Source organism: Corvus hawaiiensis, chromosome 4 (assembly GCF_020740725.1).
Source record: "Corvus hawaiiensis isolate bCorHaw1 chromosome 4, bCorHaw1.pri.cur, whole genome shotgun sequence".
Lineage (NCBI taxonomy): Eukaryota > Metazoa > Chordata > Aves > Passeriformes > Corvidae > Corvus > Corvus hawaiiensis.
The window spans coordinates 79,751,728-79,777,475 of NC_063216.1; the positions used below are offsets into that span (position 1 = coordinate 79,751,728).

Here is a 25,748-nt window from a genome sequence, read left to right on the forward strand (position 1 = left end):
CCGCACCCCCTGCTCACACGCCCACCTAAGCCCCCCGCACCCCGCCGGTGCCCCCCCGGCCGTGCCCCCCTCGCACGCCCCTCCGCGCCCCCCCGCCCATCCGTGACCCCGCGCCCCCCTCGCGCTCCCACGCGCCCCCCGACCCCCCACTCCCGGGTCCTCCCCGCCCCCCCCGCCCCCCCCCGCAGCTCCCCCCCCTTCCCGCGCGTGGGTGCGAGTGCGCACGTGTGCGCGCGCGTGACGGCGCGTGCGAGCGCGTGTGCGTGGGACAGCGCGCGCGGGGGCGGCGCGGGGGGGGGGGGTCCGAGCTCGGGGGTGTTGGGGGGGGGGGGGGGGCACCCCCGAGCCCCAAAACCCCGGCTCGTCACCCCCACCCCGCGGTCGGGACCCCGCACCCCCCGGACCCCGCACCCCCCGGGCACCCCCGCACCCGCCTCCCCCCGCCCTCCCCCGCCTCCAAACCCGGGTCCCCCAACCCCGGCACTCCCAAAACCCGGCTCACCTCTCCGCCCGGCAGCCGGGACGTCGCGATCTGCGCCCCCCCGGGGACCCCCACCCCCAAACGCCCCGCACCCCCAAACCCCGGCACCCCCAACTCCCCCCACCCCGCACCCCCAACCCTCGCTCTGCAGCGCCCATCGCCCCCCCGGGCAGGCCCCCCCCCGGTCCCCGCACCGCGGGCACCCCAACCCCGACCCCCCCCGCACCCCTACCCCTCCGCGCACCCCCAAACCCACCCCCGCCCCCCCCGCACCCACCGGCCTCGGCGGCGGCTCCAGCCCCGGCCCGGCCCCGGCGGCGGCAGCGGCGGGAGGGGCGGGCCGAGCCCCCCCCTCCTCCTCCTCCTCCTCCTCCTCCTCCTCCTCCTCCTCCTCCTCCCACCCCCCGAGCCCCTCGGGCTCCCCCCGCCCCAGCCCCCGTCCCCGCCCCGCGGGCACCGGGACCCGGCGGGGCCGCGTGGCCCGGCTGGAGCGGAGGGGGCGCCTTTGGGGTGGTCCCACATTTGGGGGGCTTCCCATGTTTGAGGGGTCCTCCTCTTGGACGGGGTCCCACATGTGGGGGGAGATGTCCCAAATTTGAGGGGGGTCTCGCATTTGGGGGATGCTCCCACACTTGGGGGTGCCCCCCATGCGGGAGGGGGTCCCACATTTGGCGAGGGGAAGATCCTGCATTTGGGGGGATCCCATATTTGGGGCGTTGTCCCATGTTTGGGGGGGATGTCCCACACGTGGGGGGCTTCTGGGAAGGTGTCACATTTGGGGTCCCGTATTTGGGGGCTCCCACAGCTGGGGGGTCCCAGGTGTGTGCCAAGATGTGCCAGGTGTGTCACAACCTTTGCCACACGTGCTACGTGTGCCACCCGTGCCACGCATGTGCCACCTGTGTGACAGCATGTGCCACCCACCCCGTGTCACGCGTGTGCCACCCTCCGTCATGTATGTGCGACCCGTGTCATGTGTGCCACCCCGTGTCACGGCATGTGCCCCCCCGGTGCCACCTGTGTCCCCTGCTCCTGGTGCCACCAGCAGGGACGGGGACATGCCAGGGACCAGGCTGGGGGACAGGACCATGGACAGGGCCAAGGACAGGGCCAGGGCCAGTCCGGGGACAAAGACAGGGACAGGGGACAGAACCATGGACAGGGCCAGGTCCAGCGCCAATGGACAGGGACAGGCCCGGGGACAGGGACGGGGACAGAGCCGGGGAAAGCCATGGGGCAGGGCCAGGGAACGGGGACAGAGATGGGGACAGGAGCAGGGGCAGTGACAGGGATGGGGACAGGAGCAGGGACAGCCCAGGCTCCGATGCTCCAAGACTTTATTGACCCCTGGACACAGCGAGCCCGGGGTTCCCCCAGACCGAGAGGCCACGGACCCTTGGGGGTCCCCGGGACGCTGGGAAGGTCCCCTCAGTGCTGGGGGTCCCCTCGAGGCTGCGGGGGTCCCCCCATCCCCACTCGGGGGGGCACAGGGGGACACGCCCCCACAACTCCTCAGTGCCAGGGATGGTTTGGGGGTCCCCGCGGGATTTGGGGGGTCCCCGCCCCATTTCTGGGGGTTTGTGGGGTCCCTGCACCCCCCTCTCCGGAGAGGGCTGGGGGGTCCCGCAGGCTCGTGGTGCCCCGGGGAGTTTTGGGGGGTCCCTGCACCCCCATCTCTGAGGGCTCTGGGGGTCCCCTCTCCCCTGTGGTGCCCCGGGGGGGTTTGGGGGCTCCCCGCACCCCCAATCCCGGGAGGGTTTCCAAGGTCCCCACACCCCCTGTGCTCGGGGGGGGGGGGGGGTTCGGAGGGGTCCCCATTCCGGGGATCCCAGTGCAGCATCAGCAGCGCCGGTGTCGGGGGGCCGGGGGGGTCCCCGCGGGCTCCGGGCGGGGGGCGCCGGCCCGGGGGGACCCCTCCTCAGGGCAGCCGGCTCTCGGAACTGAGGGCACAGAGGGGGGTCAAAGAGAGGGAACACCCCCAAACCCCTCCGGGGTGTTGGGACCCCCAAACCCCATCAGATCCTGGCTGGGAGATTGGGGGTCCCCCCCACTCCCCCGGCCCCCCGTCCATCAGGGAGGGGATAAAAGGGGGGGTAAAGGGGGTCCCCCCAAGCGCCCCAAATCCTGGGGGGGCGAGCGGGTACTTACGGGGCAGAACCGTAAAGCTGCGGGGAGAAGGGAAGATGAGGAGGGTTATGGGGGCACAGGAACCCCCACACACCCCAACCCCCCACCCCGACACTGGGGGCCCCCCCAGACCCAGTACTGGGGCAACTGGGGATCCTACGAGTCGGATCTGAAGTGGTGCCTTCCTCAGCCCCCCCGAAACCTCCCCCAGCTTCCCCAAAATCCCCCCAGCCCTCCCTAAAGCCCCCCACCCCCTGTACCCCACACAGCCCCCAAAACCCCCCCAGCCCCGTCCCCACTCACGAGTGCAGCCCGTGCACGCCCCCCTCGACCTGCGCCGCCACCGTCCTGCGCTCGAACTTCAGCTCCCCCGCGAACATCATCGACCTGGGGGGGCTGGGGGAGTTTGTGGGGGCGGCCGGGACCCCCTCAGACCCCCCCCGCCCCCCCCGAGCCCCACTGACCGGAGCGCCGAGAGGCTGCGAGCGCCCAGGTCCTGGCAGCCGTGCTGGAGCCCGGCCAGCAGGTACGGCACGAACTTGTGGATGGAGCCCTTGTCCTGCACCGAGCCCGACACGCCCTGCGCCACCTTCACCGCGTCCCCCTCGCTGCGGGGGGCACACAGGGGCTGGGGGGGCGGCTGGGGGGCGGGACCCCCCACCCCCGGCCCCCCCGGGGTACCTGAAGTAGCGTTTCTGGCTGCCCGGGCCCTGCTCCATCGCGTCCAGCGACCCCATGCCCCGGTACTGCTTCAGCCGCACCCCCTCCGAGAAGAAGAACTCGCCCGGGGCCTCCGTGGTGGCCGCCAGCAGCGACCCCATCATCACTGAAGGGGGGACACCCCGTCAGGGACTCCCCCGCGGGGTGGGGGGCGTGAAACCCCCACCAGGATGGGCTGGGGGCTGTGGGGCCACCTCCAGTACGGGCTGGTGGGTGTGGGGTCCCCTTGGGGGCACCAGGGTGGGCTGGTGGCTGTGAGACCCCCTCAGGGTGCCCCCTCAGGGCGCTAGTGGCCCCTTTGTCCCCCCCCGTGCCCTCACCGGTGGAGGCTCCCAGTGCCAGCGCCTTCACAGCGTGCCCGGGGCTGCGGATGCCACCATCGGCGATGACGGGGACACCAAAGCGTCGCGCGTACTCGGCCACGCGGTACACGGCCGTGGCCTGGGCACGGCCACACGCCAGCACTGCATGGGGACAGGGACAGGGACACGTCAGGGACACGGCCGTGGCCTGGGCATGGCCACACGCCAGCACTGCATGGGAATAGGGACAGGGACATGTCAGGGACACGGCCGTGGCCTGAGCCTGGTCACACACCAGCACTGCATGGGAACAGGGACAGGGACACGTCAGGGACACGGCCGTGGCCTGAGCCTGGTCACACACCAGCACTGCATGGGAACAGGGACAGGGACACGTCAGGGACACGGCTGTGGCCTGAGCCTGGTCACACACCAGCACTGCATGGGGACAGAGACAGGGACACGGCTGTGGCCTGAGCCTGGTCACACACCAGCACTGCATGGGAACAGGGACACCATCACGGGGACAGGGGATCAGGGACAGGGACACGTCAGGGACACGGCCATGGCCTGGCCACGTGCCAGCACTGGCAGAGGGACAGGGGATCAGGGACAGGGGCACCATCATGGGGACAGGGACATGGGGGCAGCGGGACAGCGGGAATACTGCACGGGTGTCCAGGGGTGCCAGGGTGGGGTCAGGGGGTCCCGGGGGGTTTGGGATTGGGGGGTGGTGTCCTAGGGGTGTCCGGGGGTGGTCCGCGGGTCTCACCCACCCTCCTGGGTGATGCAGATGGAGCCGCTGCCCATCCCCACCCGCAGCGCGTCCACCCCAGCGTCGATCAGGTTCTTGGCCTGGGCCGCCGTCACCACTGCGGGGGCACCCCAAAAATGGCACCCCAAATTCCACCTCACTGCTGTGAGGGGGCACCCCAAACATGGTACCCCAAAATAGCAGCCCAAAAGTGGCACCCCAAATCCTGCCCCACCCTCCCCAAATCCTGCCCCACCATGATGGGGAGGCACCTCAAAAACAGCCCCCCCAAAACGGCACCCCAAATCCCACTTCATTGCTGCAGGGATCACCCCAAATCCCGCCCCCATTCCCCCCACGCCCCTTTTGGGGTCCCCCATTTCCCTCACTCATCGTTGCCCCCACAAGCCGCAGCCCAGGCAGTCCCCGTGTCCCCCCCGTTTTGGGGCCTCACCGTTGCCCCCCACCACCTGCAGCTCGGGGTACTTGGCCTTGATGTAGCGGATCATGCTGAGCTGGTACCGGGAGTTGCCCTGCGACGAGTCCTGGGGCCGGATTTGGGGTGCGGGGTGGGGGGGCCGGGGCAGGTTTTGGGGTGCAGGGCAGGAGGTTGGGGTGCCGCGGGGGGAGCAGCGCGTTGGGGTTCAGTGAGCAGGGGGGTAACCCCCAGCCCCCCCCTTTTTTGGGGCACCGCCGCTCAGCACAAGCAGCTCCATCCCCATCCCCAGATCCCATCCCCTCCCTTTTGGGGTTCCACGGTTTTTGGGGTTCCCCCGCACCCACCCGCCTTCACCAGCAGCTCCATCCCCACCTCTCCTTCCCCTCCCCTCTCTCTCTCTCCGGTTTTTGGGGTCCCCCACAGCAGCACACTGAGCCCACCCCCCTGCCTGCACCAGCAGCTCCACCCCACCCCATCCCTCCATCCTCATCCCCCCCATTTTTGGGATGCTCCCCCTCATTTCCGTGTCGCCCCCTTTTCATCCCCCCCATTTTGGGGTCTCACATTCTTTGGGGCGCCCTCATCCCCCCGTCTTGGGGGATCCCCCCACAGCCACCAGCACCACGAGACCCACGCCACCCGCCCCAGCAGCTCCATCCCCTTCCTCACCCTCATCCCTCCACCCCGCTGCTTTTCGGAGCCCCCGGTTTTTGGGGTCCCCCATGCCCAGCCCCCCGTGCCGGGGTCCCCCCCGGTTTTGGGGTGACGCACCAGCACCACGAGGTCGGCGCCCGCCTGCACGAGCAGGTCCAGCCGGTATTTGTCGTCCTCGCGGGTGCCGATGGCCGCCCCGACCCGGAGCTGCTTCCGTCCGTCCTTGGAGGCTGCCGGGTGCTCCCGATTCTTCTTCAGGTCCGTGCGCGCCATCAGCGCCACCAGCTCGTCCCGGCTGTTGACGATCGGCAGCTTCCCTGGGGACAGCGCGGGGCCAGCGTCACCCGGGGCCAGCGACAGCCGGGCAGCCCGGGACGCGGTGGAATCCGGGGACAGGGGACACGGAAGGGATCCCGAGCACAGGGCGGTGGCGGCCGCCACCCGTCACTGCTGGTCACCATCAGCAGCTTCCCTGGAGACACGGGGGAGAACGGGGGGTCACCCAGGGGGGCTGCAGGGACACGGGGACATGGAGGTGACGCCAGGGGTAGGGGCACATGGAGAGGACCCCGGGGACGGGAATGGGGGACACAGGGCTGACCTCGGGGACAAGGAGGGGCCGTGGAGGATGGGGCGGCCACCAGCTCACCAGTGCTGGTCACCATCAGCGGCCCTGGGGACACGGCGGGGACAATGTCACCTGGGGATGGGGGCGTGCGGGGAGAGGCACAGGGACAGGGGACAACCCCCAGGGGGTGGCCAGGATGGTGCCCCCGAGCAGAGGTGACCCCTGGGGGGTGACACCTGGGGGGTGCTGTGGGGGTTCCCCAAGGGGTGACACGGAGGTGCCCTCAGGGGGATGATAAATGTCTCTGGGGGCAGGGAGGGGTGACAGGGAGGTGCCTCCAGGGGTGACAGGTGCCCCCCTGCACCTTTCTTGCTGCGCTGCAGGATCTCGTTGGCCTCTTTGAGGGTGACACCGGCTGGGGCCACCACCAGGTCCCTGCGCTTGGTCATCACCTGGGGACACAGCGACCCGTGTGTCACCGGCATCAGCACAGGGACTGGCACTAGCACTGTCTGGCACTGCCACCTTCCCTGTCACCAGGACTGCCACTGGCACCGGCACTGTCACCAGCACTGTCACTGGCACTGACACTGTCAGAGGCACTGTCACCTCCACTGCCACCAGCACTGTCACCATCACTGGCTGTCACTGTCACATGCACTGGCACTGTCACAGGCAGCAGCACAGGCACGGGTACTGTCACTGTCACCTGCGCTGTGTGTCACTGTCACCTTTCACTGTCACCTGCACTGGGGCTCCAGGGCCGCCGTGGGCAGCCCCCGCCCCTGTCCCAGATCCTTCCAACCTCCATCCATCCCGTCCCGCCCCACATTCCACCACCCTCCAAACCCCTCCATCCCTGCCCCACATCCCATCCCTCCCCCACATCCCATCCTTCCACTCCTGCCCCATACCCCATCTCTCCATCCCATCCCATCCCATCCCATCCCATCCCATCCCATCCCATCCCATCCCATCCCATCCCATCCCATCCCATCCCATCCCACATCCCTCCATCCTCGGACCTTTCCCATCCCAACGCTCCACGTCTTCCCCACATCCCACCCCACCCCTAACACCCCTGTCCCTCCCTGCCCCCCCGCCCCACACCCACCTCGGCCAGGGGGGTGGCCCTGTCCCTCTCCCGCAGGAAGTCGATGTCGCGGGAGGTGACGATGCCCTCGAGCCGCCCCCCCAGGCGCCCCGAGTGGGTGACGGGGACCCCCGAGAAGCCGAGCCGGGCCTTGGCGTCCCACACGTCCCCCACGGTGTGCGCCGGGCTCATCACCAGCGGCTCCGTGATGAAGCCCTGCTCGAACCGCTGGGGACACGGCAGGAGGGACAGCGTCACTGGGGGGGACGGGGGGCTCCCAAAATGGGGTGCTGCGGCCACCAGCTCATCCCCACTGGCCAGCGCCGGCAGCCCCCAGGGGACACCGGGACTGGGGGGTCCCGGGGGGGGGACCCTTCTCGCTCACCTTGACCTTGCGCACCTCGTTGGCCTGGAACTCGGGGGTACAGTTGTGGTGGATGATGCCGATGCCGCCATTCAGCTGGGGGGGCCGGGGGTCCTGAGCTCCGGCTGCGGGAGCAGCCCCCCCGCATCCATGTCCCCCCCCTCTGCCCCTGCACCCCTCTGGGACTGGGGCCCACCCGTGTCCCCCCTTGCCCAGCTCCCTGGGTGCCCCCCAAGCACCCACGGGTGCCCCCCCTAATCTGACAGATCTTCCCCAGCCCAGACCCCCCAACGCCTCCACAGCCCCTGAGATGCCCCTCAGCGCCCCCTGAGATGCCTCCCCCTATGTGGGCGTCCCCAGCGGTGGCGATGGCCATGTCCCCTATGGTGACCATGTCCCCCCAGCCCCCCCAGTACCCCCTGCTCACGATGGCAATGTCCCCCTGTCCCCCTCGGTGACCGTGTCCCCCCAGCCCCCCCAGTGGCCCCCGCTCACGGCCATGGCGATGGCCATGTCCCCCTCGGTGACCGTGTCCATGGGGGACGACACCAGGGGCGTCTTCAGGGTGATGGTTCGGGTCAGTGCCGATGTCAGGTCCTGGGGGAGGGGGGCACCCCTCAAATCCTGACCCCCCCTCTCAAGGGGTGTGGGGGCCCCCTCTGGGGAATAGGGGGGGCCCCGACCTCACCTGACTCTCCCTGCCCTCCCAGCACTCCCAAAACCACAGGGACCCTGCACCCCCTGATAACTCCTCGAGGGTTGGGGCACCCAAAAACCTGCAGAGACCCCATGGGCATCCCCCAAACCCAAAATCACGGGGGGGCCCAGGAGGGGGATGAGGTCACCCTGGAGGGGGGCACAGGGGGGTCACTGAGGGGGTCCCGAGCCAGGGGACGCCAGCCCGGGAGGGCGGCACAGGGATGACCCAGGGGGTCTGGGGTGCACAGGGGGGGTCCCGGGGGGCTCCCGAGGGTCACTCACCACCTCATCAGCCGTGAAGTCGATGTAGCCAGGGAGGATGAGGAAGTCACTGTGGGGGGACAAAGGGCTGGGACCCCCCTGGCCCCCCCAAACTGGCCCAGACCCACCGGGCGGAGGGGGAGGAACGTGTCCCTTGAGGGTCCCCCTGGGGGGGGCAACCGAGGTCGGGGGAGGCCCGAGGGGGGGGGGGACACACAAGCTGGGGACTCGGGGGGTTCCTGGGGGTTCTTTAGGGTTTAGAGTGGGGGTGCAGGGGGGGTTCTTGGAGCAGGGCCTGGGAGTCCCTGATGGGGTTCCAGGGGGAACTGGGGGATCTCTGGGGGGATTCCCTGGGGCTGCCATGGGGGGGGTCGGGGACTTCCTTGTGGGGGTCGGGGGGAGTTGGGAGGTTCCTGGGGGTTCATGTGGCCCCAGTGAGGCATCTGGGGGTGCCGGGCTGTGCCCGAGGGGGTGTGGAGGCGCTGGTGAGGGTCAGGGGTGCTGAGGGGGGGTCAGAGGGTTTTGGGGCCGGGGGTCACCCGCACTTGTAGGTGAGGCCGTCGGCGCAGGCAAAGAGCTGCTGGGCCGTGAGTCCATCCTCGGGCACGTACCCGGCCCCGCTGATCAGCTGCTGCGCCATGCTGGGGGGAGGCTGGCACCAGGACCCCGGCGCACACCGGGACCCCCCCCGGAACAGCCCCGGGATCCCCGTCCACACCGGGAACCTCCCAGGGCTGGGACCCCCACACGCACTGGGACAAAATTCCTCCCCCACCCCCCCAGGACTGGGACCCCCCCCAGGATCCCCCCACTCACACCGGGACAGGGACGCTCCCCCATGACTGGGACCCCCACCCACATCCCCAGCGGGGCTGGCCGGGCCGGGCTGAGGGGGGTCCCGGTCTCTGGGGGGACCTCGGGGGGTTCCCTCTCCCGGAGGGGTCGATCCCGATGGGGGGGGGGGGCAGTTCCTGAGGGGGTCCCTCTCTCATGGGGCGTCCCCAGGGGGGTCCCCGCGGGCTGTCCCGTTCCCGTGGGGTCCCGCGCGTGGCGCTCCCGCAGCGCTCCCGGCGCAGGGCGTGGCCGCGGGCGGGGCCGCTCCCGCGGGGCGTGGCCAGGGCCGGGACCGGCCGCCGCAGCCCCCCCGCTCCCGGCCTGCCCAGCGCCTCCCAGTGCCCCGGCACCGGCCCCAGCGCTCCCAGTAACCTCTCCCGCACCACCAGCAGCCCCCCCGTCCCCCAGTGCCGCCCAGGAAGCCCCCGCGCCTCCCAGCGCTCCCACTATAGCCCCTCCCGCGCCCCACAGCGCTCCCAGGAGCCCCTCCCGCATCCCCCAGTAAACCCCAGAACCCCCCCCACCTCCCACCCCCCCACTGCTGCCCCACACCCCCCAGTAACCGCCAGGAATCCGCCCCAGTGCAGCCCCGTACCCCCCCAGTACTCCTCACTGCTGCCCCTCCGCCTCCCAGCAGCCCCCCAGTAACACCCCCAGTGTCCCCTCGCTGCCGCTCCCTCCCGCCCCAGTAACGCCCCAGTCCCTCCCAGTGCCCCCCCTACAGCCCTTCCCTCCCCCTGTGCCCCCCCACCGCCGCCCCGGCTGCCCCCAGTGCCGCTGTCCCCGGCCCGGAGCGCCCCCGGAGCTCCCCCGCGCCCGGCGCGCCCCAGCAGCGCCCCAGTCCCTCCCAGTGCCCCCAGTAACCCCGCCCGTACCTGGGCTCCCCCTCGCCCATGGCGCTGAGCGCCGCCGGGGGCGGGGCACCGGGACCACGCCCACGGCCCCGCCCCGCCGGGAGCCCCGCCCACCACGGCAGCTTCAGGGACACCCCCGAGTTTGGGGCACCCCTTTGGGGGGGGCCACCGCTCTCTTTTGGGGTTTGGGGCACCCCTTTTTCTGCGGGGCAGCCCCTGGGCTTGGAGTTGAGTGCGCCTCTCTTCTGGGTTCACCCCCTTTTTTGGGGTGCAATCCTTTATTTTGGGTGCTCGCATTTTTGGGGGGTGTATTCGTTCCTCTGGTCTGAGTGCACCCACGTTTTTGGGTGCACCTCCTGGATTTGGGGGCGCCCCTCTGTTTCGAGTACCCCCTCTTTTGGGTACGCTCCCTTTCTTGGGGAGCAATCCTCAGTTTAGGGTGCCCCGCTCTGTTTTGGGTGCCCCCCTTTTTCGGGTTTTGGGGTACATCCCCTTTGGGGGGGACCCTCCTCTGTTTTGCGTGCCCCCGCCTCTTGGTCCCCCCCTAACCCCGGGTAACTCTGGGGACACCCCGCGCCCCCCCGGGGTTGTTTGTGAAGCCTCTAACGAGCCCCGGGGGATGGGGCGGCGAAGAGCCGCACCTGCACCTGTGTGAGCACCTGTGTGTGCCCTGTGTGTGCCCTGTGTGAGCACCTGTGAGTGCCCTGTGTGTGCCCTGTGTGAGCACCTGTGTGTGCCCTGTGTGAGCACCTGTGAGCACCTGTGTGTGCCCTGCCTGTACCTGTGTGCCCCTGTGATCGTGTGTGTGCCCTGTGTGTGCCCTCCCTGCACCTGTGTCATCACCTGTGTGATCACCTGTGTGCCCTGTGGGTGCACCTGTGTGTGCCCTGTGTGTGCCCTGCCTGCACCTGTGATCGTGTGTGATCACCTGTGTGTGCCCTGTGGGTGCCCTGTGTGAGCACCTGTGAGCACCTGTGTGTGCCCTGTGTGTGCCCTGCCTGTACCTGTGTGCTCCTGTGATCGTGTGTGAGCACCTGTGTGTGCCCTGTGTGTGCCCTCCCTGCACCTGTGTCATCACCTGTGTGATCACCTGTGTGCCCTGTGGGTGCACCTGTGTGTGCCCTGTGTGTGCCCTGCCTGCACCTGTGATCGTGTGTGATCACCTGTGTGTGCCCTGTGGGTGCCCTCCCTGCACCTGTGTCATCACCTGTGTGTGCCCTGTGTGTGCCCTGCCCGCACCCCTCAGCGCTCCCGCCCCCGGCTCGGGGGGACACCCCCATACAGACCCGGGGGGTGGGTGTCCCCCCAAATTGGGTGCGGGGTCCGGGCAGGGGGGGCAGGCGCGCACCCCCCGGCCAGGGCGGCCCTCCCCGCCCCCTCCAAGGTGACCCCCCCGTGTCCCCAGGTGACCCCCCCAGCACAGGGACCCGCAGGGTGCAAACAGAGCCCACGCGAGGCCCGGCCACGGAATGGACCCCCCCGGCTCTGTTCTGTGCCCCCGCTCTGACCGCCCGGGACCCCCCGACGCTGACCCCACCCCGGCACTGAACCCCCCATCACGGCCCAGGCCCCCCCCGGCACTGCCCGACCTCCCCTCGGCACCGCCCCCCCCTCACGGCTCACACACAGCCCCCAGACCCCCCCCATTACCTGCCCTCCCCGTGTCCCGCGTGGGTCACCTCGCCCTCGGGGGGCTCCGGGGGGGCTTCCATGGCGCGGGGGGATCCCGGGAGGGTCCCGCGGGTGCCGGGGGGGTCCTCGGGTGCCGCTGCCGGCGGGACCCGGTGGCGTGGGGGGGGAGGGGGGGGGGAACGTGGGGGGGTCGGCACCGCCCCCTCGGCTCCGCCCAACCCCGTGGGAGCTCGGTCGCGACACGGGGGAAACTGAGGCCCGGGGAGGTGCGGGGGTCGTCCCACGGTGGCGGGGAGGTCACAGAGGGGAGGACACGCACAGGGGAGGCTTCCCCCGCCCCCCACTCGCCGCTCCTCCGACCCCCCCCGCCCCTCCCGTCGGGGGTTGCAGTTCCGGCCCCTCCCGAGCCGCGCAGGGGGGACACGCGTGGGAGCGCGACACGAGGGGGTCGCAGGGGGGGCTCGGGGGGGGTCTGTGTGCCCCCCCACCCCCCGGGGCCATTTGCAGCCGCGGCAGCTGCCGGGGATTAACGCGGCCGGGATTAACGGGGGATTTGGGAGGGGGGCGAGGGGGCGGGGGAGGGGCAGGAAGGTAATGGGGGGGCGGTGCTGCTCCGCCCAGCGCTCCCAGTATAAACCAGTATAACCCGGCTATCCCAGTGTGTCCCAGTGCTCCCAGTATAACCCACTGCACACAGTTCTCCCAGAGCACCCCAGGGCGCCCTAGAGTTCCCAGTACACACCAGTACACCGCAGCAGCCCACAGGGCTCTCAGAGCCCCCAGTTCTCCTAGCACACCCCAGTGTCTCCCAGTGTTCCCAGTACACACCAGTACACGATGCTCCCAGCGCAGCCCAGAACGCTCCGGTGCTCCCCAGGGATCCCCAGTGTTCCCAGGGCACCCAGTTGTCCCAGTACACCTCAGTGCTCCCAGGTCCCCCCAGTGATCCCAATACAAACCAGCACATCCCAGTAATCCCAATACACACCAGTACGCCACGCTCCCAGCGCTCCCAGTGCAGCCTCGAGCGCCCCAGTACACCGAGTGCACCCCCAGCACAGCCCTGTGTGCCCCAGTGCTCCCAGTACACCCCAGTGTTCCCAGTGCACCCCGCTGTCCCAGTACACCCCAGCGCTCCCAGTACACCCCAGCGCTCCCAGTGGGAGTGTCACCGTGCCGGTGCCACCCGCCGGAGGTGACCCGCCGGTGCCGGTGACCCCGGGGATTAGCGACAAACTCCCGCTCAAGCCTCTTAGCAGGGGCCACCCACGGCCACGGGGTCACGCGTAGGGGGAGGGCACCCCCTCGGGGACCCCCACGGGACCCCCACGGCACCCAGGGCCCCCCCACGGCACTCAAACCCCACGCACCCACTCCACGCGGGGCACAGGGACCCCACGACACCCAGGGGACCTCCAGGGCTCCCACGGGACCCTCGTGGCACTCGGGGGACGCCCAGGGGACCCTCCGCACCCCAGGATCCATCAGCCCCCCCCATGGCACCCTCCCCACGCGGGGCAGGGGACCCCACGCCCCCCGCCATGGGAGCAGCGCAGGCAGCGGCCGCTTAAGTGACGCGGCGCCTTTAAGGGGCGTGGTCAGGGCGACACCGCCCCCAGGGGCGGGGCCTGGAAAAGCGGGAAACGCCCACGTGGGGGCGCGGGGGGGGCTGTGACACCCCCCAGTATATCCCAGGACTTCCCCCCAGTTCATCCCAGTGACATCCCAGTGACACCCCAGTGACCCCCAATGACACCCCAGTTCATCCCAATGCATCCCAGTGACGCTCCAGTTCGTCCCAATGACCCCCAATGACACCCAGTGCTTCCCAATGCATCCCAGTGACATCCCAGTTCATCCCAGTGACACCCCAGTGCATCCCAGTGACCCCCAATGACACCCCAGATCATCCCAGTGACACCCCCAGTGTCTCCCAGTATCAACCAGTGCATCCCAGTAACTTTCCAGTGCCCTCCGAACGCTGCCCAGTGTCCTCCAGTGCCAACCAGTACATCCCAGTGCTCCCCAGTTGCCACCGCTGCCTTTCCAGCTCTTTATTGTGCCCCCCCGAGCGCGGCCGCCCCCCCGCGCCGCCCGCGGCCCCCTCAGCACTCGATGGAGTCCTCGAGCAGCTGCAGCAGCGGGGGGGGCACCCGGGGGTCGCTGCCCGGCCCCTCCTCCAGGCTCTCCTCGCTCACCTCCTCCAGCGCCGGCAGCACCCCCAGGGTCCCCCCCCGCCGCCCCCCCGGCACGGGGCTGCCCCCGCCCTCCGCGGGACCCCCCGAGACCTCGCCCGGGCTGGGGGCGCGGGGGGGGCCGGGGCTGGCGGGGGTGGGCGGCGGCGACCCCCCCGGGGATCCCGCCCCGGGCGAGCCCCCCCCCGGCCGCCCCACGGAGTTGGCCTGGGGTTTGGGGGCGGGGGGCGGCTGGGGGGCTGGCGGCGGGGGGGGCGGCGGCGGCGGCGGCGGCGGCGGGGGGGGCGGCGGGGGGGCCTCCCCCACCTCGCTGTAGCCCTCGTTGGGGTAGTAGAGCCGGGGGGGGCTCGGGGGGGACTTGCCGGCTTGGACCTGCGGAGGGGGCAGAGGGGTCAGGGGGGCCATAGGGACCCCCACCACGGGACACCCTCCCGCGCGGGGACCCTCCCGTGGGAGCCCCCCAGCACCTCGGCCGCCCCCGTAGGGTCTCCCCTGCACAAGAACCCTCCATGGGACCCCTCCGCGGGGATCCCCAGGACCCCAAACCCTGCCCAGCCCAGGGACCCCCCGTGGGCCCCCCCCCGGGCACAGGGATCCCCCCCTTGGACACCCCCTCCAGCGTCCCGACCTCTCCCATGGGACCCCCAGCACCCCAATGTCTCCCCAGCACCCGCCCCCCCGGGACCCCCAGCACAGGGACCCCCATGGGAGCTCCCGTCACCCCGACCTCTCCCGACAGGACCAGCACAGGACCCCCCTGGGACCCCCCAGCATCCCGACCGTCCCCATGGGGCCCCCTCCAGCACGGGCCCCCCCCCCCCCAGCATCCCAATCCCTGTCCAGCACCCCGACCCCCTCATGGGACTCCTCCTAGTGGGACCCCCCCATAGCAACCCCATGGCACAGGGGACCCCGCATCCCCCTTTTGGCGGGGCTCAGAGCAGGGTGACTCTCCGCCCCCCCCGTACTTTTTGGGGGGTCCCACTCACCGGCTGGAACCACCTCAGGCTCTGTGGGGGGGAACGGGGGGGGTCAGCTGGGAAACTGAGGCACGGGGGGCTCCCTCCTTCCCGCAGCCCCCAGACCCGGGAATCACCTTCCTACGGCCCCCCAAGCCAGCAGAACCCCCATCCCCAGACTCAAGGGACCCCCTTCCTTCCCAGCCCCTCCAGAACAGGGGACCTCCTTTCCCCCCACTGGGAGGTCCCTCGGTCCCGCCGCGCCCCCCTTGACCCGAGGACCCTCTTCCCTGCTCCCCAGACCTGAGGGTGGGATGAGGGTGCGGGGAGGTCTGGGGAGAGCTGGGGGTCTTGAGGGGTTGGGGGTGCGGGGGGGAACTGGGGGAGCTTCGAAGGTTCGGGGGGGGGAGGTTGAGGGGCGCGGGGGGCAGGGCGGGGGGCGCAGGAGGGTGTTGGGGGCTCTGGGGGCAGCTCCAGGGGTACCGGGCGGGCAGGTCGGGGGGTGCGGGGGGGAGTCGGGGGTGCCCCGGAGGAGCAGAGCGGGGGGGCTGGAGGCTCAGGGGGTGTCGGGGGGCTCTGGGGAGCAGCACAGCGAGGTCGGGGCCGGGGGCTGGGGGGCCCCTACCACGTTGGGGTGTTTCTCGATGGCGAGCGCCGCCCGGTCCGCCGTGCGCTGCTGCCGCCGCCGCCGCCGCCGCGCCCGCAGCGCCAGGAGGGCGAGCAGGAGAACGGCCCCGAGCAGGAGCAGCGCCCCCGCGCCCCCCGCCACGGCCCCCGCCGGCACCCCCCGCCCGGGAGGCGGCTCCGAGGGGTCCCGCGGGGCTGCGCGACAGAGAGGACACGTCAGCGGGGGAGCCATCAACGGGGGAGCGGGCGGGGATAAACCCCGGCACATCCCGGGGGGCTCCGAGGGGTCCCGGGGGGCTGCGGGGCGGGGGCCGCGCCAGCAGCGGGGCACGGCGGGGGACGGGGGGAGCACTTCAGATCCTGGGGGCTGGGAGGGGATCCCGTGCCCGGGGGAACCCCATCACAGCACGGGGGTGGCCTGGGGACCCCGTCACCGTGGGGAGCTTGGGGGAAAACCCATCCCTGGGGGGACACAACGCTGGGGGCTCGGGGGAGCTGGGGGAGCCTCTTCACCGGTTGGGACTCTGGGGGAGACCCCATCACCGGGGGGCAGGGGCGTCCCTGGGGGTGCCCAGCGCTTGGGGCAGAAGGGTCCGTGGGCGGTTCCTGGGGCGGTGCCGTGGGGATGAGGAGGCTGACGGAGGGGTCTCTGGGGGGTTTCTGGGGGGGGGGGTCCCCCTCCTCCGTACCCGCCTGCCCCGGCCACAGCACCTCCAGCTCCACCGTCGTGTTCGAGGTCTCGCCCGATTCCTCGTCCCGCGCCAGCACCTGAACGGCGGGGGCGGCATGGAGGGGACAGGGGGGACATGGTGAGGACAGGGGACACGAGGGGACGTGGCTGTGGCACCGGGGGGACACACGAGGGGACATGGAGGTGCCCCCCAGCCCCAGTGTCCTCTCTGTCGTCCCTGCCCGTGTCCCCTCTCTGGTGCCCCTCTGGTACCCACAACCTCCAGCCCCCCCGTGCCCACCCAGTGCCCCCGGTGCTCCCTGCCCCCCAGGCTCCGATGTCCCCCAGGGCCCCTCCGTCTCCCTAGACCCTCATGTCCCCTGTGCCCCGACCTCCCCCTGCCCTCCACGCCCACCTGCAGGTGGTAGCTCTGCCCGGGCCGCAGCTGGTCCGCCTGGGCCACCAGGAGCCCGTTGGGCATGACCTGGAACAGCTGCTGGCTCTGGTTGGCGCCGTGGCTCAGGGTGTAGCGCACCTGGGGGTTCAGCCCCTGCGGGGTGGGGGGAATCAGCCCCTGCCTGCACCTCCTGTACCCATCCTCACCCGGTACCTGCACTGCTGCCCACACCTCCACCTGCATCCCACCTGCCTTCCCCACCTGCATCCCACCTGCCTCCCTACCTGCACCACTTCCCACCTCTCTGCCCGCCCCCTTCCTGCCTCTACCTGCATCCCTACCTGAGCCTCCTGCCCACACCCCCACCTGCCTCCCACCTGCACCACTCCCCGCCCCCTGCGCGTCCCTACCTGCATCCCGTGCCCACACCTTGTCTGCACCCTCACCTGCACCCCCTGCCCGCCCCCCTGCCCCGCTCACCTCGGGGAAGTCGGGGTCGTGTGCGTGCAGGGCGAGCACCTGCCCGCCGAAGGTGAGCAGCAGCGCGGCGCGGCGCGGGGCCGCGGGCACGAACGCGCGGTAGCGGGCGCGGGGGAAGCGCGGCGGGTGCCGGTTCGGGGCCAGGACCCGCACCAGGGCCCGCGCCACCGCGTACTTGGAGGGGTCGTTCACCTGCGAGGCCTGGGGGGCGCGGGGGGAATACAGGGGGACATGGGGGGGACACAGAGGAGACACGGGAGGGCCACAGGAAAGGGACAGGGGGACACAAAGGATGGGGGACACAGGGGATGGGAGGACACAGGGGGGCACGGTGGGACATAGGGGGGACATGGGAGGACACAGGGCACACGGAGCGTGGAGGGACACAGGGGACACCCAGGTTTTACCCACTGCCACCAGCTTCCTGCACCTACGGGGGCTTCCCGGAGTACCCCAGGCAGCTCCCACTGTCCCAGGGACCCCCATCTCCCCGGGACCCCCCATCTCCCCAGGGAACCCCATCCTCTTGGGTCTCCCCATCTCCCCAGAGACCCCCATCTCCCTGAGTACTCCCCAATATCTCCAGGTCCCCCCCATCTCCCCGAGGCCCCCCTCGCCCCCCACCCACCATGACGCTGAGGCAGATCTCGGGGGTCTGGCGGCTGCTCTCCACCGCCCGCAGCAGCGTGATGGCCCCGGTCACGTTGTCGATGTGGAACCTGCTGCTCTCCTGACCTGGGGGGACACAGAGATGGGGACCCCCGGGACCCCCCTACCTGCCCCCTGCCCCGGGGAACTGTGGGAAACTCCCCCTGGGGCAGCCCTGTGGGAGGTCCCTCATGTCCCCCCATCCATTCCCGGAACTTCATGGCGGGGAGGACCCCCCTTATTGGGGGGGGGGGGGGTGGTGGGACGCACAGGGTGGGCGTTATTAACCCTTTGACCTCCAATATGGGGGGGTTTAACCCCTGTGGTGCTGGAGCACCCTCGGGTACACCAGGGGTTGACCCCCAGCCCGCAGCCCCCCCGCACCGGGGGGGGAATAGGCCCCCCCATCTCAATCCCTTTATTCAATTTGCCACAGAGGAGCCGGCAATTGGATTGTGCTGATTGGACCCCCCTGGCACAGGGATCCCTGGCGGGGACACCCCCCAGCATGGGGACCCCCAATCACCAAAACCCCCCCACCGTGCGGGTACACCCGGCACTGCCAGGGACTGGGGGCACAGGGCAGCGCTGGGAACCACCCCGGGCACCACGGCCACCTCTCCCCACCCACGTCCCCGCCCAGCACATCCCTGTCCCCATGTCCCTGCCCACCTGCGTCCGTATTGTGGTGTCACTGTGTTCCTGCCCACGCGTCTGTGCCTGCCTGTGTCCCCGTGTCCCTATCTCCCTGCCCTCCCGTGTCCGTGTGTCCCTGCCCCCCGTGTCCCGCCGGGTCCCCTGTCCCCTGTTACCTGCCAGCAGGGAGTAGGTGATGGCCGCCCGCAGCCCCCTGTCCCCGTCCTCGGCATAGACGGCGCCGGGGCTGAAGCTCAGGGGACCCCCCTGGGGACATGGAAGGGACACGGAGGTGTCCGGCTGAGCCCTGCGGGCCCCCCCGACCCCCGCGTTCCCGCGGTGTCCCTACGGTCCCGTGTCCCACCTGGAGCTGGCCCTCGGTGATGTTGGCGGTGTAGACGGGGCTGGTGCAGACGGGAGGGCTGTGGGGGGCGCGGGGGGTGCAGGGCAGGAACTGGGGGTACTGGTCATCCCCGTCCAGGACATTGACCCGCACCCGGGCCGAGGCGTTGAACCGCTCCCGGGTGTTCATCTCCTGCGGGAAAAAGCCGGGCAAGGATGCCCCAAAACCTGCTGTGGGATGCACAGAGAGGCACGGGGACCCTCACGACACCCCAGGTGGACAGGGAACCCCCAGGGAACAACGACTCCATTGAGTGGTGACCCCACAGGCACACGGGGCCGCAGGTACAGGGGCCCCCATGTAAAGGGGACCTCGAGGGACAGGAACTCCCAGCCCCAGGCAGGAGCGGGGGTCGCAGCCCAGGGCCGCGGGGTCCCGCCGAGTTCCCACCGTGGGGTGGGGGTGCCGGGGAGAGCTGGGGTGGGGGCTGGGCGCTGGAGGGGGGAGGGGGCGCAGGTGGCCCATTAAGGAAATGAGGGGGATTGAGGGCAGGTGACGGGATCACGTCACCCCCAATTAGCGGGGCCGGCGGGGACGGCCGGCGGGCGTGGGGGGGCGGAAGGGCCGGGGGGGACCCCCACCCGTGCAGCCCACCCGTGTCATGGCCGTGCCGGGGGTGTCACCCGGGGGGGCGGTGGGCACGAGGACCCCACACCCGCGGGCTCTGTGGGGCTGGGGTCGGGCTGCGGTCCTCCCTGGGGCCAGGGGTGGGTGCCAGGTCCCCCCAAATTCATGAGGGTGGGCAGGGGTCCCACAGGCGGGGGTCTCATATCAGGGCCCTGCACCAGGGTCCCACAAGCGGGGGGCACACAGACGGCGGTCCCACGGACATGGGGAGAGACAGGGGAGACACGAGGGGTCCCGCGGGCGGGCGGGGGTCTCACCACGGCGGTCACGACCACCTCGAGGTGCCGCCGGCTCTCGAAGTCGAGCGCCCGCGCCAGCACCACGCGGCCGCTGTTCGGGAGGTCGATGCGGAAGAAGCGGGCGTCGGGCTGGGGTGGGGGAGCTCGGTCAGCCCGGCAGATGGCCCCGGCCCCCCCGCGGCCCCCCGCCCCCGCCCCGGCTCACCGAGGCCGTGTCGATGACGTACATGAGCGTGTCCCCGTCCGCGTCCTCGGCCTGGGCGCTGAACACCACCGAGTGCACCGGTGCCAGCTGCCCGCGGGGGTCACCAGGGGTCCCCAGACGCCCCGGGAGCCGCCAACACCCTCCGGGGTCCCCACCCCCCCCTAAACACACCCCGCACCCCTAAACACCCCCTGTGGTCCCCCAATACCCCCGAACTCATGAACACACCCAATATCCCCATTCCTACTTTTTTGGGTGTCCCCATCCCTTCCGGGCACCCACCTTCTCCCAGCCCTGTCCCCATCCCCACCACCCCCACTCCTCTCCCTGTGTCCATGGCCAGCGTTGTTCCTGCCCCCAACCCTGTCCCTGTCCCCATCTCTGCCACTGTGCCCACGACTGACCTTGACCATGCCTGTCCCAAGTGCTGTCCCTGTGCCCATGCCCATCACTGTGCCCATGACCCCGACCATCTCTGACCCCCCTCCTATCCCCATCCCCGTCCGCAATCCATGCCCACGGCCATCCCTGTCCTGGTGCCCATCCCTGCCCCATCACCATGACCATATCCATGACCTCCCCTGTCCCCAGCCCTGTCCCCAGCATGTGCCCACAGTGCCACTGTCACCTCGCTGACGTTGTGGGTGAGGACAGTGGCCCCCTGGAAGTGGGGCCGGTTGTCGTTCTCATTGAGGACCTGGACGATGATCCGGAACTCGACCTGCCGGGCGTGGGAGGGAACACGGGGAGTGACCAGGGTGGGACTGTGCCCCCCCCGAGTTCCCCAGGGTCCCCACGGTGTGTGGCCATACCGGGGAGGAGCCGTCCTCGGCACAGGTCAGGGCCACCATCAGCACCGGGGACTCCAGTTCCTGCAGGGGACAAGGGACGGGGCACTGGGACATGGGGTGACATGGGGGGCTGCCCCCTGGGGACGTGCTGGAGTCCCCAGCCAAGCAGGTGCAGGATGAGGGTGGAGCAGGATGATCTGGGATGGAGGGGGCTGCAGGATGGATGGACTCATCATGGGGGGAGGGTGAATGGATGGACCCTGGATGGACACAATATGGACCCAGGATGAGTATGGGATGGACACGGGATGGATACTGATGGACACAGGATGGATGAAGGATGGATGGACCATGAACAGATGATGGTAGACCCAGGATAGATGGAGTATGGATGACAGGCAGGACGGACACAGGTAGATGTGGGATGCAGGGACGGACACAGGATAGACATAGGAAGGATGCAGGATGGACGTAGGATGGACACAGGTGGATGTAGGATGGATGGATAGATGCTGGAGGTAGATGGACACAGGATGGGTGCAGGTGGATTCAGGATGGACACTGGCCACAGGATGGATGCAGGATGGACACCCGACGGACACAGGATGGCTGAAGTAGGACAGGGGACTGGGGGGTGTCCCGGCGGTGTCACCTCACGGTCCAGCGCCCGCCCGGCCGAGACGTTGAGCCGGAGGCTGCGCCCGTCCAGGTAGAACCAGGCGGCGTCGGTGCCCACCAGGCAGAGCTGGAGGCCGGCGCCGCCCCCCGCGTCCCCCGGCGGGGGCAGCCGCGCCACCAGGCTCCCGTGGGCGCTGTTCTCCGCGATCTCCGTGAACAGGTTCCCGAACCCGCTGCACCCGTCGCCCCGGGCTGCCATCGCCGCGCCAGGGATGGGCACACGGGTGTCCGCGGGGGGTGTGGCCCCGCGGGTCCCCAGCCCCTGGGTCCCCATGTCCCACGTCCCCATCCCCTCTTCCTCATCCCCAAGATCCCCACTCCCACCCCTCGTTCTCCCGGGTCCCCATGTCCCGCTCCCTGCCCCCCCTCCCCGTTCCCTGCTGACCCCCCCAGGGTCTCTCGAGTCCCCGTCCCCAAGGTCCCCATATCCCCGGACCAACAACTCCATTCCCACTTCCCCCCCTCACTCTCCCCGTGTTCCCGCCCCCCAAGTCCCACTTCCTGGACCCCAGCACGGTCACTCCTGTGTCCCCCAGGGTCCCCACCCCTTGGTCCTCACCCCCACGTCTCCGTCCCCAGGAGACCAGTGGGCCATCACCCCCAGTGGTCCTGCACTCAGGTGACATCTTTGGGTCCCCCCCAGGGTCCTCTGTGTCCCCATGCCCTGGGGTCCCACCTCTCACGGTTGCTTCTCGCAGGGTCCCCTTCCCATGTCCCCAAGTCCCCATTCCCTGGTGACCTTATCCCTTGGGTCCCCACCACCCCTAGTTGCCATTCCCAGGGTCCCCTCCTTGGGTCCCCACCAGCCGCCCGCCGGGTCCCTCCCAGTCCCGGTGGCCTCCTCAAGTGTCCCTTGTCCCCCAGGTCCCCCCAGGTGCTCACCTGTGGCCAGGTGCAGCGCCAGGCAGGCGGCCAGGAGCGCCGGGCAGGACGCGGCCGCCATGGGGACACGGGGAGCTCGGGGGGCGCCTGTGGCGGGGAAGGGAGGAGCGGGGCTGCCACCCCCGGCCCCGCTCCCCTGTCCCCAGCCCCCTCCGCAGTGTCCCACCAGTCGGACAACCCCGATGACAGCACTGTCACCACCCCGAGGTCCCCTCCCCTGGGTCCCTGAGCCCGTGTCCTCACCCCTGTCCCCCTGCCAGCTCCCCTCTCCTGGGATCCCCAGCGCTGTCACCACTCTGGGGTCCCTTTCCCCTGGGACTCTCGCGCTTGGCTGTCTCTGCCCGTGTCACCCACCCGGGTCGCCGTGCCCGTGGCCCCCTTCCCCAGGACCCCAGGGCGGTGTCCCTGTCCCCGGTGCATGTCCCCAGGGTGTCCCTGTCCCCGCCCGAGGGTCTCACCGGCCGCTGCCAGGCCGGCATCGCTCCCTGTGGGACGGCCGTGTCCCCCCTCCGTGCCCCCCTCGTGTCCCCGCGCCCCACAGTGTGCGACCCCCGCTGCCACGGGGGTCTGCAGGGGGTCCCCGAGCCTTCCCCGCGCTTGGCAATGGGAGCCATATGGCGCCCCCCCACAATTAGCGGCGGCTAATTAGGGCGGAGGGGGGGGCGCTCCCCATCTGCCACCCCAACCATCCCCGGCACCGGCATGGGGGATCCCCCCCAGGACCCCCTCCCTGTTGCGGGACAGAGGGGGAGTCGGGGGGGCGTCCCCTTCCCACCCTGCGGGTCCCTGGGTGTCACCCGCCCGTGTGTCACCCCCGGGGCAGAGGACCCCCGTGTCCAGGATGCCCGCCCCGGACCCCCTCCCCGGGATCACGGCCCCCCATAATCCCCTCCCCCCGTCTCCCTCGGCCGCCCCATAGCCCCCGGCCCCCCCCAACCCCCGCCCCCCCCGTACCTGCCCGGCGCCGCCGCCCCCGGCGCTGCTGCCCCGGCCCGGCCGGACGGGGGGCGGGGCCGAGAGGGGGCGGGGCCAGCGGGGGCGGGGCTGACCCGGGACCTGCCACCCGGGATCTGAGTCCTGCCCTGCCTGGGCACCACCTGGACGTCACCTGCATCCCCTGGGCATCACCTGCATCACCTGCCCTACCTGAGGCACCACCTGGGCATCACCTGCATCACCTGGACATCACCTGGATCACCTGCCCCGCCTGGGCATCACCTGGGCATCCCCTGGGCATCACCTGCACCACCTGGGCATCACCTGCCCTGCCTGGGCGTCACCCGAATCACCTGCATCACCTGCCTTGCCTGGGGCATCACCTGCATCACCCTCATCACCTGTATCACCTAGGCATCCCCTGGGCATCACCTGCATCACCTGCCCAACCTTGGCAGCACCTGCATCACCTGGGCATCACCCGGGCATCACCTGCTCTCCTGCACCTCCTGGGCATCACCTTTATCACCTGTCCTGCCTGCACCTCTCGGCCATCACCTGTTCGCACCTGCCCTGCCTGGGGCATCCCCCCGCCCTGCCCTCAGCCCTTCCTGCTCAGAGCCCTGTTTGCCCTGAGCCCCACCTGCCTGGGGATCACCTGCCTGCACCGATCCCTGCTTGCACTGCTTGCGCTTCAGGAAATGTCACCTGCCTGTGCTGCCTGGAGCATCCCCTGTCACCTGCCTGCACCTCGTCCCCCACCTGCCCGTGCCCGAGGGCTCTGCCTGGGGCACCCCCTACCCACAGTACCTGCACTGCCTGCCCTGCTGGGCTGGGCACAACCTGCCCGCGCTGCCTGCACAGGTTTGGGCCCAGGGAGGGGGTGTGACCCTCCCCGCACACCTGGGAGGGGGTGTGACACCCCATGCACACCTGAGAGGCGGTGTGACACCCCGTGCACACCTGTGTCTCCGTGTGAGGCTGGTCGGGGGTGTGGCCCCCCCTTGCACACTCTTATGTCCCTGCTGAGCCACCGCCATAATCCGCTTTGGGGACAAAGAGGATGAGTCGGGGGGAGGGGGAAGTGACATGGGGGTGGCACCAAGGGGGGGTGGGGTGCAGGTGTGAAAATGAGGTGAGAGAGTGTGTGCAGGTGTGTGTGTGACACCCGTGTGTGTGTGACACCCGTGTGTGACACCCGTATGTGTGTGTGACACCCGTGTGTGTGACACCTGTGTGTGCGTGCACAGGTGTGCTCACACCCTGTCAGTGTGCCCAGCTGTGTGTGTGTGCCCAGCTGTGTGTTGTTGTTAGCTGTAAGTGCCAGGGCCCAGCAGGGACCCCCCTGAAGCTTGGGCTGCTCTCCCGGGGCTGGCACAGCCCAGGTGGCTCCCGGGCACCCTTGGAGCCCACGGCAGTGGGATTTCATCACTGGTCAGCCAGCGGGACAGGGATGGGGACACCTGGCCGCAGAGACAGGAATGGGGACATGGCCGTGCTGGAGCTGGACCAGCCCGTGGAGTGCAGCGACTACATCCAGCTGGGCTGTGTGCCCGACGCCTCGCTCAGGGTCTCCGAGCTGAAATCCTGCTACATCGCCGGCTGGAATTTTGCCAATGGTGGGTTCCCAACAAGATGTGTGCGCCGAGGGTGAGCTGGGCACCCTGGGGACATGGACTGGGCACCCCAGGGACATGGGCTGGCCACAGACAGGGTCCGGCTGCAGGACGTCAGCAGGGCCGGGGCTCGGAGCAGCCCGGGCTGGGGGAAAGAGTCCTCGCCCAAGGCGGGGCGTGGAACAGGATGAGCTGTAAGGTTCCTTCCCACCTGAACAATTCCGTGACTCTGTGAAGCCTCTGGAGAGATGGGTCTGGCCCCTCCCCCAGAGCCAACAGCAGGGACACAGCTGGACACCGTCGCTCCACGGAGAAGGGGCAGTCCCGGGACACGGGCTGAGCCCTGGGGAGGGGAACGGGCTCCTGTGACGCCTCTGTCTGCTTCTGTCCCAGGTGGCTGCAGAGTGACACCCTGACATCCCAAACCCACCAGATCGCAACTAACCAAGCTCAGCCTTAGAGCTGCCCCACAGCTCCATCTCGGGGACCCCTAAGACTAACGGGGTGCTGGGGTAGCAAACGGGGGGTCGGGGAAACCCCCAACCCTGCCGGGCGTGCGGGCAGAGCTCTGTGCTCCGTGTGGGACATTCCAGGTGAGGCCCCTAACAGGATCCCTGACTCGCTCTGGCAGGGACCACGCTCCACCACCTTCTCCAGAGCCAGAAGAGCTCTTTGGAGCAGAGGGAACGTCCCGGACCCAGCGATCCCGGCTGGGCCCAGGGTGGGAGCAGAGCCGGGGCTGCAGCTCCAGCGCTGCCGGGGCCGAGGGCACAGCGGGGGAGGGGGATGGGGGTCCCGGCAGCTCCGGGGCAGGGCCTGGTGACAGAGGGGACACCCCTGGGCGGCGGCAGCAGCTCCGGGTGGGCACCTCCGGCACCTCCGCGTCCCTCGGCACTCGGGGACTCCCAGCTCAAGCTGCTCCCGTTCCCGTTCTGCTCCGTTATTAAATCGCTTCTCCCGCTCCTCCCCGGCTCCGC

General features: G+C 70.4%; 2 protein-coding genes across 5 annotated transcripts; both read right to left on the reverse strand.

Moving 5' to 3' along the window:
* Positions 1 to 1,801: 1,801 nt before the first annotated feature.
* Positions 1,802 to 11,935, reverse strand: IMPDH1 (inosine monophosphate dehydrogenase 1). 4 transcript variants are annotated; one of them, XM_048302264.1, is made up of 16 exons: positions 11,801 to 11,933; positions 9,008 to 9,103; positions 8,484 to 8,532; positions 7,998 to 8,099; positions 7,524 to 7,598; positions 7,160 to 7,366; positions 6,410 to 6,497; positions 5,595 to 5,794; positions 4,839 to 4,929; positions 4,407 to 4,502; positions 3,649 to 3,792; positions 3,290 to 3,434; positions 3,073 to 3,216; positions 2,912 to 2,995; positions 2,630 to 2,646; positions 1,802 to 2,421 (listed from the first exon to the last, which is right to left on the reverse strand). In XM_048302264.1, the coding sequence occupies exons 1-16, from the start codon at positions 11,860 to 11,862 to the stop codon at positions 2,321 to 2,323; spliced, it is 1,701 nt and encodes a 566-aa protein (XP_048158221.1). In that variant the 5' UTR covers positions 11,863 to 11,933; the 3' UTR covers positions 1,802 to 2,320. The 4 variants fall into 4 exon arrangements, with proteins under 4 accessions (XP_048158221.1, XP_048158222.1, XP_048158223.1 ...); XM_048302265.1 differs by lacking the exon at positions 11,801 to 11,933 and adding an exon at positions 10,172 to 10,849; XM_048302266.1 differs by lacking the exon at positions 7,998 to 8,099 and having other exon boundaries at positions 11,801 to 11,935.
* A 1,952-nt stretch (positions 11,936 to 13,887) lies between these two features.
* LOC125325160 (cadherin-related family member 5-like) lies at positions 13,888 to 23,206 on the reverse strand. The gene is made up of 17 exons (XM_048301908.1): positions 23,174 to 23,206; positions 22,220 to 22,306; positions 21,312 to 21,529; positions 20,681 to 20,740; positions 20,497 to 20,589; positions 19,869 to 19,955; positions 19,682 to 19,792; positions 18,759 to 18,929; positions 18,571 to 18,661; positions 17,739 to 17,845; positions 17,111 to 17,311; positions 16,649 to 16,783; positions 16,253 to 16,331; positions 15,562 to 15,758; positions 14,946 to 14,987; positions 14,255 to 14,349; positions 13,888 to 14,080 (listed from the first exon to the last, which is right to left on the reverse strand). Exons 2-17 carry the CDS (start codon positions 22,278 to 22,280, stop codon positions 13,888 to 13,890), a joined length of 1,941 nt encoding a protein of 646 aa, XP_048157865.1. The 5' UTR covers positions 22,281 to 22,306; positions 23,174 to 23,206.
* Between the last annotated feature and the right edge of the window lie 2,542 nt (positions 23,207 to 25,748).

Excerpts from the sequence above, each read along its gene's own strand:
- LOC125325160 (XM_048301908.1), bottom strand. The coding sequence starts at position 22,280 with ATGGCGGCCGCGTCCTGCCCGGCGCTCCTGGCCGCCTGCCTGGCGCTG. Across the intron at positions 20,590-20,680 it reads CCGAGGACGGCTCCTCCCCG|GTCGAGTTCCGGATCATCGT; the intron begins GTATGGCCACAC and ends CACGCCCGGCAG. Across the intron at positions 18,930-19,681 it reads AGGTGGTCGTGACCGCCGTG|GAGATGAACACCCGGGAGCG; the intron begins GTGAGACCCCCG and ends TTTTTCCCGCAG.
- IMPDH1 (XM_048302264.1), bottom strand. The coding sequence starts at position 11,862 with ATGGAAGCCCCCCCGGAGCCCCCCGAGGGCGAGGTGACCCACGCGGGA. Across the intron at positions 9,104-11,800 it reads GCGGGACACGGGGAGGGCAG|CATGGCGCAGCAGCTGATCA; the intron begins GTAATGGGGGGG and ends GCCTCCCCCCAG. Across the intron at positions 5,795-6,409 it reads CCTGCAGCGCAGCAAGAAAG|GGAAGCTGCCGATCGTCAAC; the intron begins GTGCAGGGGGGC and ends CGCTGTCCCCAG.